This window comes from Nestor notabilis, unplaced genomic scaffold, assembly GCF_000696875.1.
Source record: "Nestor notabilis isolate BGI_N333 unplaced genomic scaffold, ASM69687v1 scaffold15774, whole genome shotgun sequence".
NCBI lineage: Eukaryota > Metazoa > Chordata > Aves > Psittaciformes > Psittacidae > Nestor > Nestor notabilis.
In genome coordinates, this window is record NW_009926188.1 from 145,714 (window position 1) to 159,136 (window position 13,423).

The 13,423-nt window shown below is 40.0% G+C and overlaps 1 protein-coding gene across 1 annotated transcript; it reads right to left on the reverse strand.

Annotated features, from left to right (window-relative positions):
- Positions 1 to 878: 878 nt before the first annotated feature.
- SLC35A5 (solute carrier family 35, member A5) lies at positions 879 to 12,672 on the reverse strand. The gene is made up of 6 exons (XM_010013421.1): positions 12,543 to 12,672; positions 11,642 to 11,740; positions 9,872 to 10,005; positions 4,359 to 4,426; positions 2,247 to 3,042; positions 879 to 992 (listed from the first exon to the last, which is right to left on the reverse strand). The coding sequence occupies exons 1-6, from the start codon at positions 12,670 to 12,672 to the stop codon at positions 924 to 926; spliced, it is 1,296 nt and encodes a 431-aa protein (XP_010011723.1). The 3' UTR covers positions 879 to 923.
- Positions 12,673 to 13,423: the final 751 nt, after the last annotated feature.

Genomic DNA, 13,423 nt, shown 5'->3' on the forward strand with positions numbered 1-13,423 from the left:
TAAGTTGCATGTAAAATTCACTATCTGCTACAAAGGCATTGCAGATTTCCATTTCCCCAGACACTGGGAGACAGGCACACAACAGTCTCACACTGAAATGTGAGAACTAGTGGCTGAAGTCAGTGAAATCTATTCTGCTCTCAGTCATCAGAGAAAATCAGAAAGGACGGACTCCACAGGAGTCAGTACAGTTACACTGATGTAAAAGACAGGAATAAAGACAGAATTAAGACCATCCAAACTCAAATCACATTCTAGAGATCTGCATTTTTGACGGTTTAACATACCCTTAACCCAAATTATTTATTATACATTCTCAAGTGAAAGTTTGATGAGATTGGTTCAGAGGGGCTCTTTTACTCAGCTAGGGATATACCAATCTGAATCACAAAAATACAATGAATCAGTCAATATGCCTCAGTCCTTCAGTCCTGAAAAGAAAACTTACAGGAGAATTTGTACACTGAAAGATGCAACAGAAACATTAATCAATGCTTATATCACTGCTGCAAGGTGGAGAACAGTTTTATCTCTGTTTTGCTAACAAAGGAATTCATATAGGAAGTTGCAGTGGCTCAGGACAGTCAACTAAAGTAGTGAAAGACATACAGTTAGAGTCCAGGACTGCCTTCCACAATATAGCACGTCACCCAGACCACCGAATCCAGGGCCTAGGCCTCTTGTCTGCAGCAGTTACAAATTTTGTTTCAGCAAATTTTGAACTTCTGATTTACATACATAGGAAGAGGCAATACAATGCTCCATATATACAGCTTGAATGTTTTCCTCATCCATCTCTGATATCCAGCCCCAAAATAGTTTCAATTGCTCTGCAAGTAGGGAAAAACGACCCTTCTCTGTGTTAAAAAAACATTAAAATTCTTTCACTATGAGTAATAGAACTCCTCTGAGCCAGCCTAATGCTAGAGAGAATCTTCATCTGTATCGATGTCACTGCTTGGTTTGTTCAACCTCTCAAATTCTTCTCCATCCTACAGGAACCAGAAGCAAAAGAAAAAAAATGTGAGCAAAAGTTATCTTATTATTAATACCAACAAAAACAAAACAAAAACCCCCAAACCAAACAAAAAACCACAAACACATACAAAAATAAAGTTAATTTGAAGGCATCACTTATATAACATCAAACCCCTGTAATTTAGGTCTTTACCAGTGTGTTATAATCTTGCTACAGATTATACATGCTCATAAAAAAACACCCCTGTATCTTTAACACTTTTTAGTGACTCACTCCTTAAAGCAGCCTGTAGCCCATTCCTTCAACTGGAAGCCTGCTCACACAGCACTATTTGTTTTTACCACAGCTGCTCAGTTTTAAGTTCTAAAATAGGTAACTCCTAGTATACCAAAAATACATGACAGTGTTATTTACTACTTGTTATACAACAGCCTAAAAAGGGATCCTGTGGAATATCTGGAAAACATCTCTTCCAAGTTTAATATTTCTTAGAGTTAAATGGAGACAGCACTCCCTTTTGGTTTCAATGTGTATTACAGAACACATCTGTACACACAGACTTAAGAATATGCAGACATTAACCCTTCCCCCTTAGACTGACTGCTCAGCTTAGTTGAATGATGTATCTAAGAGCAAGCCCTCCCTGCCATGTTCTAGTTAACTACATGACTATTCAAATTCAGACAAAAGCCACTAATGGGCCTGGAGGAAATGTTTCATAAGGGGAAAAAAAAACAAAACCAAAACCAAACAAACAAAAAAAACCAAAAAAAACCAAACAAAAATTGTTAAAACTCTGTATTTAAAGATTACCTTTTTGTCTTCAGCTATCTTTGACTGTTAAGGTAGAAAGAACCTTAACATCAAATATATTAACTTCTTCATTACGTTTGCTCAGCTACACACATTTATCAATTCTACTTAAGTACAATTCTTTCCCAGGCATCAATTTCAATTTCTGAATGCCCAAGGCCAGTGAAATATTTTAGTTATAAAGGTTTCAAGAGAGTATTTGTACAAAGCTAAAGTTGCTCACAGGACACTACAGGAAAGCTATGCTTACCTAGACTTCATGCATTGAAAAAGATGAATACGCAAAGGAATACCCAGTCAATTGAAAAGATTTTAAGAAATACTGAGGAGTTTCGGCGTTTGGGTTGAGGGATGAGTCCAGTCACATGAAAAATGAATCTTCCAAACATATCATAACATAAATTGAGGTGAAACAAAAGAGGAACCAGGGAAGACAAGAACTGAAAAGTCTTACCCCGCTTGACCTCTCCCATGCATCTCCTTTGACGAGTTTGCCCCTTTCCCGCAGAGTAGTATATTCCAGGCCTCTTGGTTTACTGGCATTATAGATGAATATGGAAAGAAGTACTACAGGAGCTTCCAAAAAGAACTCTAGGGAAGGTCTGAAGTCAAAGATGATGAAAGAGACGGTGGTGATGATGACAGTGGTGATCTGAGCAGTCATAACATGGAACATGTTGTCTCGGAACTTCAAGATGAAGGCTACAGACAGTCCCAGGAAAGCTGTGACAAATATGAGAGCCACTGAGAAGATGTTGTGCCCATAAAAGAAGCCACAGTTCTCTATCTGCTTCCTGTCCTTATTCTGCAGCCCCAGCATAAGCCCATTGAACAGCACCCCAAAGGCATAGAGTTTGCTGTTCTGTGTGAAGATGCTTTCAGCAAGCTGATCCCCCTCTTTCAAGATCTTTTCATTGTAGATGTTAGCCAGGGCAGAAATGAAACACTGCACTAGAATAAGCAGATGGCCCAAGCTGAGGCGAAGAGGTTTCAATGCTCCTGCCATGGTACTGGTGACATTCCAATGGAAGCTGGGAAGGAAACTTGGTGTTACGCAGTTGTCCTTTTCCAGGCATGCTTCCTCAGGTCCAGCATAGAGAAGGCAGTGGTTAGATGGACTAAAAAACATACTGTGATGGAATCCATGTGCGGCCAAGCTTTGCTGATGGCCTCCAGTTCCTAGAGTCAGGGCAACGATGGACAGGAATAAAATCACCAGAGACGCCCATTGTACCCAAGAGAGTTTTCGCCTAGGAGCAGACAAAAAAAGCCACCAACTTGAGAAACACATTGGCACAAATTAAATGACAGGAGAACAAACTCTATAAAACACATAAAAGACATCATGCCACAGATGAGGAGACAGAGACAGGAGCAAAAAAAAATCTTGACTTTTCAGAATTGACAGTTAAATGTCAAAAGGCAGCATGCTTTTCTACAGCAAGGGGGGCCCAGCCTTGCAGTCACAGAAATACAAATGGAGTGTTCTGTAGAGATAATATAGGGAAAGGTGTTCAAGATCATGTTAGTTCTAGATACTGACTGACAACTTAAAAGCAACTGTTGTCTCTGTGGGAAAACAGATCTGAAGGACAAAAAGAAATCACAGACATTCAAATAATTACCCTCTTTCTTTGGTAAACTTTCACTACATTTCATTTTTCCCACATGATTTTGTGCCCTTTTCCATTATTTTATGATGATATATAAATCTATGAACATAATTTATAAGACTGTAGGACTATTTATACTATTTTTCACTCGAGCAAAGACTGTTTATCTTGGGGAAAATCAGATACTCTGAAAATTATGTAAACCATGACATCACAAGAGACATCAAACTAAACAACCGAGAAAAAGCATTTCAAGTCAGACTATCAGACACTGTTTTGGTATATTAACACCTGTAGAAAAGGCATCTTTCCTCCACATTCAACACAAACGATTTTTGAGTGTTAATATTCATTTCCCTGTGAGTCTTTTCTGAATCTAAATCACACCATAAAGTACTCAAATCAGGCAAACTGGCACACATAGGACAGAGTCTGGCTTTTGTCAGATGAACAATGAAGAAAAGATATATAATTACTCTTTAAAACATACTAAGCAGTTGACAGGAAACACATCAGTGCTGGCACAATATTGCTGAAGACACCTCTCTCACTCTTACATATCTCATCTCTTCTTGTTAGATTACATTTACATTCAATTAAGATTACAACAGACTGGAAAGAAGTACTGCTAATCATGAAATACAAGATTTAATGTATAAACAAAAGCACCCAAACCTTAATTCTGACATTCTTAATTCTATCCAACAACTACATAATCAATGTTTCAGTTGTCTCCTATTACAATTGACCAAATGTGTAGAGATATGTAGGAACTCCTAATAAGCTATCATTTCCTACACCTTCAGATGTAGAAAACAAAGCCAACTCTCCAAGTTGGTATAGCCACAAGGAAAGAGAATTACTGTTCCCCATTAGATAAAGAATGTAACTTAACTTCTTCATGAAGGCTGGGAAGATAAAAAATTTCATTCACGTCTGTAAATACTACTTACTTTAGCACTATCCTGAAGAGAAGAGCTGTTGTTATAATGACAAAATTTGAAAACAGTACAGCCATTGCCTAGAAAGAGAAGAAAGGGAACAAATTCATACTCTAGACATAGTGTGGACATCAAAAGTCCACCAACTTCAAGTGCTCCCCTTTCTGCAAGGTGAAAAGCATCACCCTGGTACTGAGCTTATATCCTTAGCCAAGTGGCAGAATAACACGTCCCTAAAATGACATTCAGATACCATTTCAAAATCTCAAGCAAACCACAGAGCCCAAGTTCCACTGTAGCAGGAAAAGCTGTACTGAAACAAACATATAAGGAAACCAGTTCAGCTGAAAACTTACTTAGCAAACCAGTTTAGTTTTCAGTCAGATCAGTTCCCCAGCCAGGCTGATCAGTCAGGTCTCTTTTAGGCACTGCAGTTACCATTAAAGATCCCTACCAGCAGCAGTAGGGTAAAAAGGTTCTTTTTGGGGGTTGGAGGTGTTTCCCAAATTGTGTGTTAATCAAGACTGCCTTGTGTAGTCAGTACACATACAAAAAAGTCTAGGCACCTGAACTCATTCCTCTAATTCAGCCTTAGAGTGAGATCATTTTTTTTTAGATAGTTTACACAAAACCATATACGGATTCAGACGTGCAAAACACAGACATTGTCTTGAACTTCCTCATCTGCGTTTCCACATTCCTAATTCCACAGTAACAGAGCCTTTTTCATTTACTAGAGGAAAAACACAGATCCGTTTCCTGTTACCTTAGTTCCACGGTACTCTCTGCTGAATAATAAATCTCATGAAACACACAACACAGGCTCACAAGTAAGCTGAAGACTGACACATGAGACATCTGCCTAAGACACAACGGCTTAATTTTCCATTTTGCAAGATTACAACACAATAAATATTTATGGTAGGTGAACACTGTGGAACAAGAAAAATATTTAATAAAGAAGTGAATCTGGCAGAAACAACTCTGAAAAAAAGAGACTTGATGCAAAATGTACAAATGTTGCACGAGTACTCTGGTTTTGCTTTACAGTCAAATCCCCGCATCCAACAGCTCTGGTAACAGAATACAATCAAAATCTATAGCAGGATAGTTACAAGGAATTAATTTTAAGTTGCTTTGTTCTCTGAGGCCTCAAGGGACCTTTGTCCTAGATGAGGAGGAGTAAGAAAAAATTTACCAAAGATCACCATGCCACAAGCTTACATGGCACAGACAGAATCTCTGAAAATCTCTTATCACTAGGAAATGTTATCCGCTGAAAAGTATCCATAGTTACAGCTGAAGCTTCAAATAAGAAAAAAATTGCCCCAAAGCAACTCTATACTTAAAGCAACTGTCACCCAGGTGCTAATTAATCCCAAACCCAGCTAGTTTTTAAAGTCACATGAAACCAAGTTCAGTCCAGTATGGCCTCCTTTCAAGTACCTTGCCTCCACCTTTTCACTTTCACAGTCTTGTACCCTACCAAAGTATTCTATCTTACAGGTATTTAGTTGTCTCTTTCAATACTCGTTTACCATGATAATGCACAATTTCAGCTAACCCTCATAAAATATACCCAGTTAAAAGATATAAGATGCTAAGAGTTCTCAAAAAGAGGAATCTTAGAGCACATGTTCTGAGGGGATAGAGACAAGGTGTGCATGTCGGGGGGGTGGGGGTGTAAAACATAAAAGCCATGCACATTATAAAAGATGACCTTTGCGTAAGAAAGCAATAGCATTTACATAACCTTCTGAACATCAGGCTTTGCTATTACAAACATTGTAGCTGAATCTCCTTCCTAAAGTAAAAACAAAAAACAAAAAATAAAAAAACCAACAACAAAAAAACCCCCACAGAACACGTCAAACCCAAAACCAACACCAAAACCACACCACCAATAAAAAAACCCCAAACCACCAAAACCCACACACACCAAACCACAGAACCCAGCACTGGGCATGTTATTTTAAGATATCCAACTCTTGGTTTTAATTACATTTTTACAGCCAAGTCTTATTGTAGACTCTGGTCTGCTCCTGACAGAAAGGTACACCTAAAAGAACAATATTTTAAAGAGAAATTCTGACAGAAAAGGAACAGGAATATTTATACATATACAGGGGCAGCCACAATACCTTACAGCAAGCACTAACATCTGTTTCCATCTAATTTCAAACATAGATATGGAATGAAAATAAAAGCACAAAAGCTGTACGATTTCCTGAGCATATGTAGATTCATCCAAAATGGTGAATGTAGCTAGAAGAAAGTACCAATTAAATTCTGTGCTTAAATATAATTTTTGCATTTGTTTATTAGTTAAGAGTCAGTTCTCCTCCCCTCCTTACTTCCTGTTACACTTACTCTCTTTGTGGGATTTACATTTACTCACTTTTCTTTGGAGTCACTGAGGAAAGAAAACAAGTAATCATGTGAAGTCATATACATAAAGTGGTAGAAGCTGCACAGAAAAGTGCAGCTCAAATATAAGCAAGATGAGCAAGCACATTGAAAGAGAAATACAGAGTTGAAGAAACCAAAGAAGTGAAAGCACAGAAAACTCGCCCAGTACTTAAGCAATTCTGCGTATTTCTCAATCACTTTGGATGGAGAAAATACACACTCTACTGAGAGACCAGGCAAGGTAGACAGCCATTTAACTTCCTCCGTCTCCAAGGCAGATATACTGAAAGCTCACCAGTGTACTTTTGGGTCCTTGAAGTACCCTATCCTGAATAGTCTGTGCCAAAGATGCATGAAGCCTCTGGGTCAGTCACAATGGAGTGCTTCTGCCACTCCTTCCCTGCAAGGCTGATGTCAGCCTCCAGTACCATCAGCTGTTGAGATCCCCCTGTCACTCCAGAAATACAAATGGGTTCTTCCCCTTCATAGCTTGATGACATCAGGGATACACTGTGCACCACTGTGGACTAGAACATTGTATTCCTGTGGGTCCAACATGCCAGGCCATCTGATCCACACAGTCCAGTAAACCCAGTTGTCCCTCTCCTCCACCTGGCTGGAAGAAGGGCCCCTCTTGTCCTGGTCATAGTATTCCCCACTTTCTTCTTGGAAAAATTGATTATAATTCCTTTCAATAGGATCAGAAGTAAGATCAGCCCTTCCACTCTCTCTGGAGAACTGCCCACTGGAGATTGGAGCAGCAACTTTCCTGGAAGAACTCCCACTTGTGATGGTTTTTCCTTGCAGTTCACATACCTGTGCCTCGAGAGTCAACAAAAGTTTTCCAACTCACTTCCTCATGTCCTCTCTGTGGTCCCACAGGTAAAACCAGAGAGTACCCATTGGTGAGTACTTTCCATATTCTCCTTCTCGAGCAAAAGTATGCTTACTGTTAGTAGATGAGATACTGGTCCATACAGGTGGACAATAGGACATATCTGCTTTGAATTGCTGGAACTCCCGCGACAGCTTTTCCACTGCTGAGAACCAAGTCCTTCAGGAAGAGGAGAGATTTTCTTCATATTGCCATAAATGGTGAACCATTTCATCCACCATTGTGGCATCTCATGTCTCCAGGTCATTACTGTCAAGTTGGCATACAACGATGGTGCACTCCATACATATTTCCAACACATGGGTCATGTGCATTGAACTTTGGATCTGTAGGTAACTGCGCATTGTTCAGGTCACAATAAATCATCTATAGCACAACTAAGTTAGATATTGGATACCTTTCTACATTGTCTTCCACTTGCCCGGGTGACATCTAACACCTTCCTTGAAGAGTTACCATTCCTCCACACTTCACAGGAGTTGCCTCCAGAGGCTGAGAACTTGTGACCTTCTCCTGGTTGCCTTGTCAATGCTCCCTTCCCCAGAAAGTGATCCCAGATGATTGGTTTACCTACCCCTCTAATTTCAGGCTACTAGCCCTGTTATGCCAGCATTGGAGCAGCAAGGTGACAATGTGCTCACTTGGATGACAGCTGAAATCTTTTTGCATATTGCACAGCTCAATCAGGGACAGTGATCAAGTGGCTACCTCTTGTTCCACCCCCTCCACCTGTAATTGTGGTGGCCCTGCTTCACCCTCCTTTACTGAACGAGCTGACTTCCTTGTCCATTTCTTCTTGTGTATAGGGGCAACTGATGCCAGCACAGATTGATCCTCTGGTTCAGCTGCATCACCCATTGCCAGGGCTGGAACAGCGCAAATAGTTGCCTAACCCTAAACAAGACTTGAACTGCATTCATGGTTCCTAGCAATAAGGCCATGCCAGTCTCAGCATCCCAAGGATAATCAGAATTTTCAGAATTCTCAAATGCTACTGTAATTGGTCTGGAGGAGAAGGGGAAGATTCAGAAAGATGGCTCCTCCGTAGGTTGGCTCTCCAAGGAGAAAAGGTAAAAGGTATAATTATCAATAGTTTCCAACAGATTGCTCACAAAGTACAGAGGTGATGACAATGCTGAGTACATATACCAGCTCAGTTTCATGACCAGCAATTCTATCATATCATAAACCAGTATTACAAAGTACAGCAAAATGATAACCTTAGTCCAGCCCCCAAAGATGATAAACAGCACAACAGGGAACACCTACAGCAATTGAGGTGTTAGGTCACACAACCCTGAGAGCAAATAAACCAACATTGTGACTAGCAACTATTAAACCAATACAATGAATGCTTATAACAAATTTGTTATAACATGCTCTGATCAGATCTGTCATTATCTCAAGCCTTTGTGCCCCACGCTGGGCACCAAAAAAGGCTTGTCACGGTTTAAACCCAGTGGGCAACTAAGTACTACATAGCCACCTGCTTGCTCCCCACCCCTGGTGGGATGGGGAGGAGAACTGGAAAAAGGTAAAACCTGTGGGTTAAGAACTGTTTAACAATTGAAATAAAGTTAACAATAATAATAATTAATAACAGCAGCAACAATAATAATAATCATCATAAAAAAAAAAGATAAAAGAGAAATAAAACCCAAGAAAGACAAGTGATGCACAGTGCAATTGCTCACCACCTGCTGACCAATGACCACTCCATACCTGAACAGTGCTCAACCTCTCCCAGCCAACTTCCCACAGTTATATACTGGGCATGGCATGCTGTAGTATGGAATACCCCTTTGGCTAGTTCAGGTCAGCTGTTCTGGCTGCGCTCCTTCCTGGCTTCTTGTGCCTCTCCTCGCTGGCAGAGCATGGAAAACTGAAAAGTCCTTGACTTAGGGTAAGTACTACTTAGCAACAGCTAAACCATCGGCATGTTATCAACACCGTTATCAACACTGTTCTCAGACTAACGCCAAAACACAGCACTGTACCAGCTACTAGAAAAAATTAACTCTATCCCAGCCAAAATCAGGACAAAGCTGTACAACACTGACCAGTGGGCAAGAGAATTAGAAGGTCTCACTGGTCAGGTAACAAGATCATTCCTCTTCCCGCAAATCTTGCCTTGTCAGTATTACAACTGTTGATGGTCTAAAGGCAATATTATGTACCACAAAGACATTGGAAGATATTTATTCATTACACGTATACTTACTGGCTGGAGGTAGGACAGTACATAGAAGACAATCAAGTTATCCAAAAAGTAGAGAAAGGCAGGAATTGACCATTTCATGGAACTACAAAAATTCTTCCAGGAAAGACATTCAAAGGGATGATCCAAACAACCCTCTGAAAGGAAAAGAAATCAGCAAAAAAGCCATTATCAAAAGTCCACTCTCTTGTAACAGAATAGGTACCACTGTTCTGTTTTCAGGAACACTGCTGGACTGAAAAAAACTAAGGTACTACAGCCCTCTGGCAACATAGACAGATCCAGGCCAGAACACACAGCCGGAGCAGCAATCCTGTGCCTACAGGTATTTGCCTCCTTGCTTCAACAGAGAAAACATCAAGGAACCTGTTACCTCCATCAGAGTGTCTACTGGGAGCAAAAATTCAATTACCAACCATTCTTTGAGGCCCAAAAAGCAACCCAAAGTCTGCACACAACAGTGACATCATCACTAGGTACGATTTTCTGACAATCATCAATCAAATCTAGGACTGAAACAATGACACAGACAGTGAATCTGTTCATATAGTACCCAAACGGCAGCCAGTAATGTCAGAAATACAAAATAAACCAGATTCAGTATCTGTAGCACACAGCACATGATCTGGGTAAAAAGAGAACATATAGGAAGAAAGAAGAAAGAAAGGACAAGACACAAAGAATGACATTTACATAGGTATTCAGGATATACACTCTAGGATGAAGACTGTGATAAACTTTAGACTATTCTAGAGCTGGTGACATAAGTACTTTGTTAGCACAGATTTAAGACTACACAGTGTTACTGAATCCTCCTCCGAACCACCAACACACTGAGTTCAGCAAAACTCAGGCATCTGGAAGGAAAAAAACCCAAACAAACAGAAAATGTATAATCAGCAGTAGCCAATGATGGCAAACACTGACTGAATGTATTTAGTGTCTTAGGTATGTCTGTATTAAATGATGGAGGTAAGAATTTCCTCAGCTTGCCAGAGCCATGACTGTTACACAGAGAAGTCAACAAAACAGCAGTTGAATTTAACAGCAGTTTCCAGTGCTTGACACCCTCTTCCAATTTAAACATCTGTTCTCTACCATTTTGAAATGCTATAAGGTTAACCTCTCGTTCTTTTTAAGTGAGGACAGAAAAGCCAAGAAAGAAAAAAGAAAAACAGCCTGCAATATCAAACCAGTAGCTACTGAAGCCTGACACTGCTTTTTCTAAACAGCAGCCCCAAGATTTGTCTTCACAACTAAGTCACCTTGAATTATAACACTGGGATGTAGCTTCTGACTCAAATACCACTACACACACAAAACCTCTTCAGTGGAAGGTAGTTTAAATAAAAGTTGTCAGAACAACAGAATAAAGGTCAATTCTTGGGTTAGTGCAATTTATAAGCTTCTGTTCAGTCATGACTTCACAATGACTATTATCCTAGCATGATACTGTGTTAAAATTCAGAGAACGTGAAGACCATGTCTTCATTACACTTTCTAATTCAACTTATCTGTCCCCATCTCAGCCACCATACACACAATTGAAGCACACCTGAACTTACAGCACGAAGTAGGAGTTATAAAAGCATAGTTTTGCTGGAATTCTGAATGGAAGACACAAATCCAGAGAACATTTCTAGCAGGACCTCTGGACCTACTCCATACTACGTGTGAATGTATCATTTAAAAAAAAATAAAAAAAAAAAAAAAGTAGTACAGCAGATCTTAGAAAGTCAACACATTTTAGTTATTTCAAACATAGGTACTTACCTTTTTTCTTAACCCATAGTGCCAATACCACACACAGGACCAATTTTACTACTTCAGAACATATGTTCACTGTTGTAGGAAGATAATCGTATTTGTTATCTGTGGGATTCAGCAAATCAGAGAGTACACAATCAGATTCTGTCTCCTGTGTTTCTAATTAGAGCAAGAAACTATTTTAACCCCTCCGGTCAGAATTTCAGCCACTTTCCATAAATGCAAAAGGCTCTATCAGCATTTTCATTACAAATATTCCAATTTTTATGATATACAGCTTCCTGAATAGCCTCCTTTCTGGGTTGAAATCTCTCCTCATTTGGTCCCACTTTACAGAATTTTTTGGGAGAACTCAAAAACATCTTTTTTTTTTTTTTTAATTAGGCATATTTTCCCCAAACAGCAATATGCTATTATTTTTCCCTCGCAAAAGATGGCTTCCAGGATGACACAACCTTCTTCTAGGTCTGCATCTTTTCTTTGTTAGCATATTTGCTAATACTTGGTAAAAGGAGAAGCAGTAATTCTAGCCAGTTACAACACGCCCATTCTAATACCACTTTTCTCCTAAGCCTGTTGCAAGACAAGTATTTCAGTCAAGACACATACCATTGATAGTGCTTATAGAACAATTTAGTCCTTGAAAATCAGCTACAAAATAATTCACTGCCTCATCTTTTGAGTGTGAATCACCACATAGATCACCTTGCAACCCAAGCTATCACCATATTCTAGACCAGTGACTATATAGAGATTTTCCAGTACAGAAATAAATGTCACTACTTCTACAATCAAATGTTTATCCCAAGAACTCTGCAGGTGGAGAACTAGGCTTCTGGTATCCCTTTTACCCCAAATGTCAACTCTTTCTTATTTGAGGTACATCATGTTTATTGCCCAACAGCACCTTCATTGGCAGAATACTTCATCAGGAGAATTCGACTTGAGCCCAGAGCAATAAACACGCCTCCAAGCAGAAAAGTATAGATTGTTGTCTTGGAGCAAAACACAACTCGATTACAGCACTTGGCCTTCATTCTGCTGTCTCACTGTCAGTGCCCTTTAGATGACAAAATGAAAACACATTGTAAATAGTACTTCTAAAAACTGATTAAACAAGGTGAAATTGTGTTTCTTTTGCTGCTTTGTGTTGTTTTATACGAAGATGCTTACATCACAAGCCATAATCTCATTCTGCAGTTATCTTTTTCCTTTTTATTGAAAAAAAAAGAAAGAAAAAAGAAAAGAGGAGAGAGAGAGAAGGATATGCTATGAGGACCAACAAAAGAGGATAAGCAATGTACACGGAATAACTCAGAAGATGAGACAGAGGCCAGTTTGCCAGAAGACTGCATCTATGGAATACTGATTAGCTATGAGGAATAAGTAGGTGACGTGCATTTTCCTTTAATATTTTAAAAATACTGTTCCGAATTCCAGCAAAAGAATATTTTGCAGCTACGGAGCGAGAGCAACACCTCAGTGAAACCTGACACTTACTCAGCACCGGCTTGTGCCCAGGAGGAGGGTAGTGATACAGATAGCTACAGGCAGAGCCTCAGCTGTACCGGTGGTTCCTCATCTCGAGGGTTACCGCTACTCGGTCGAACCGTTATCGGGCCTCCAGGTGTGACAAACCCGCTCGCAGACGGCCAGCACCGGACCCTGCGCCGGGGGAAGAGGGGTGAAGGAAGCCCCTTCGGGGAGGCTGTGGGCAGGATGCCCGTTAACGGTCACCACAGCTCGCGCCGTTCTACCTCAGGGAGGCCAGTGGGAGCACGGGCCCGG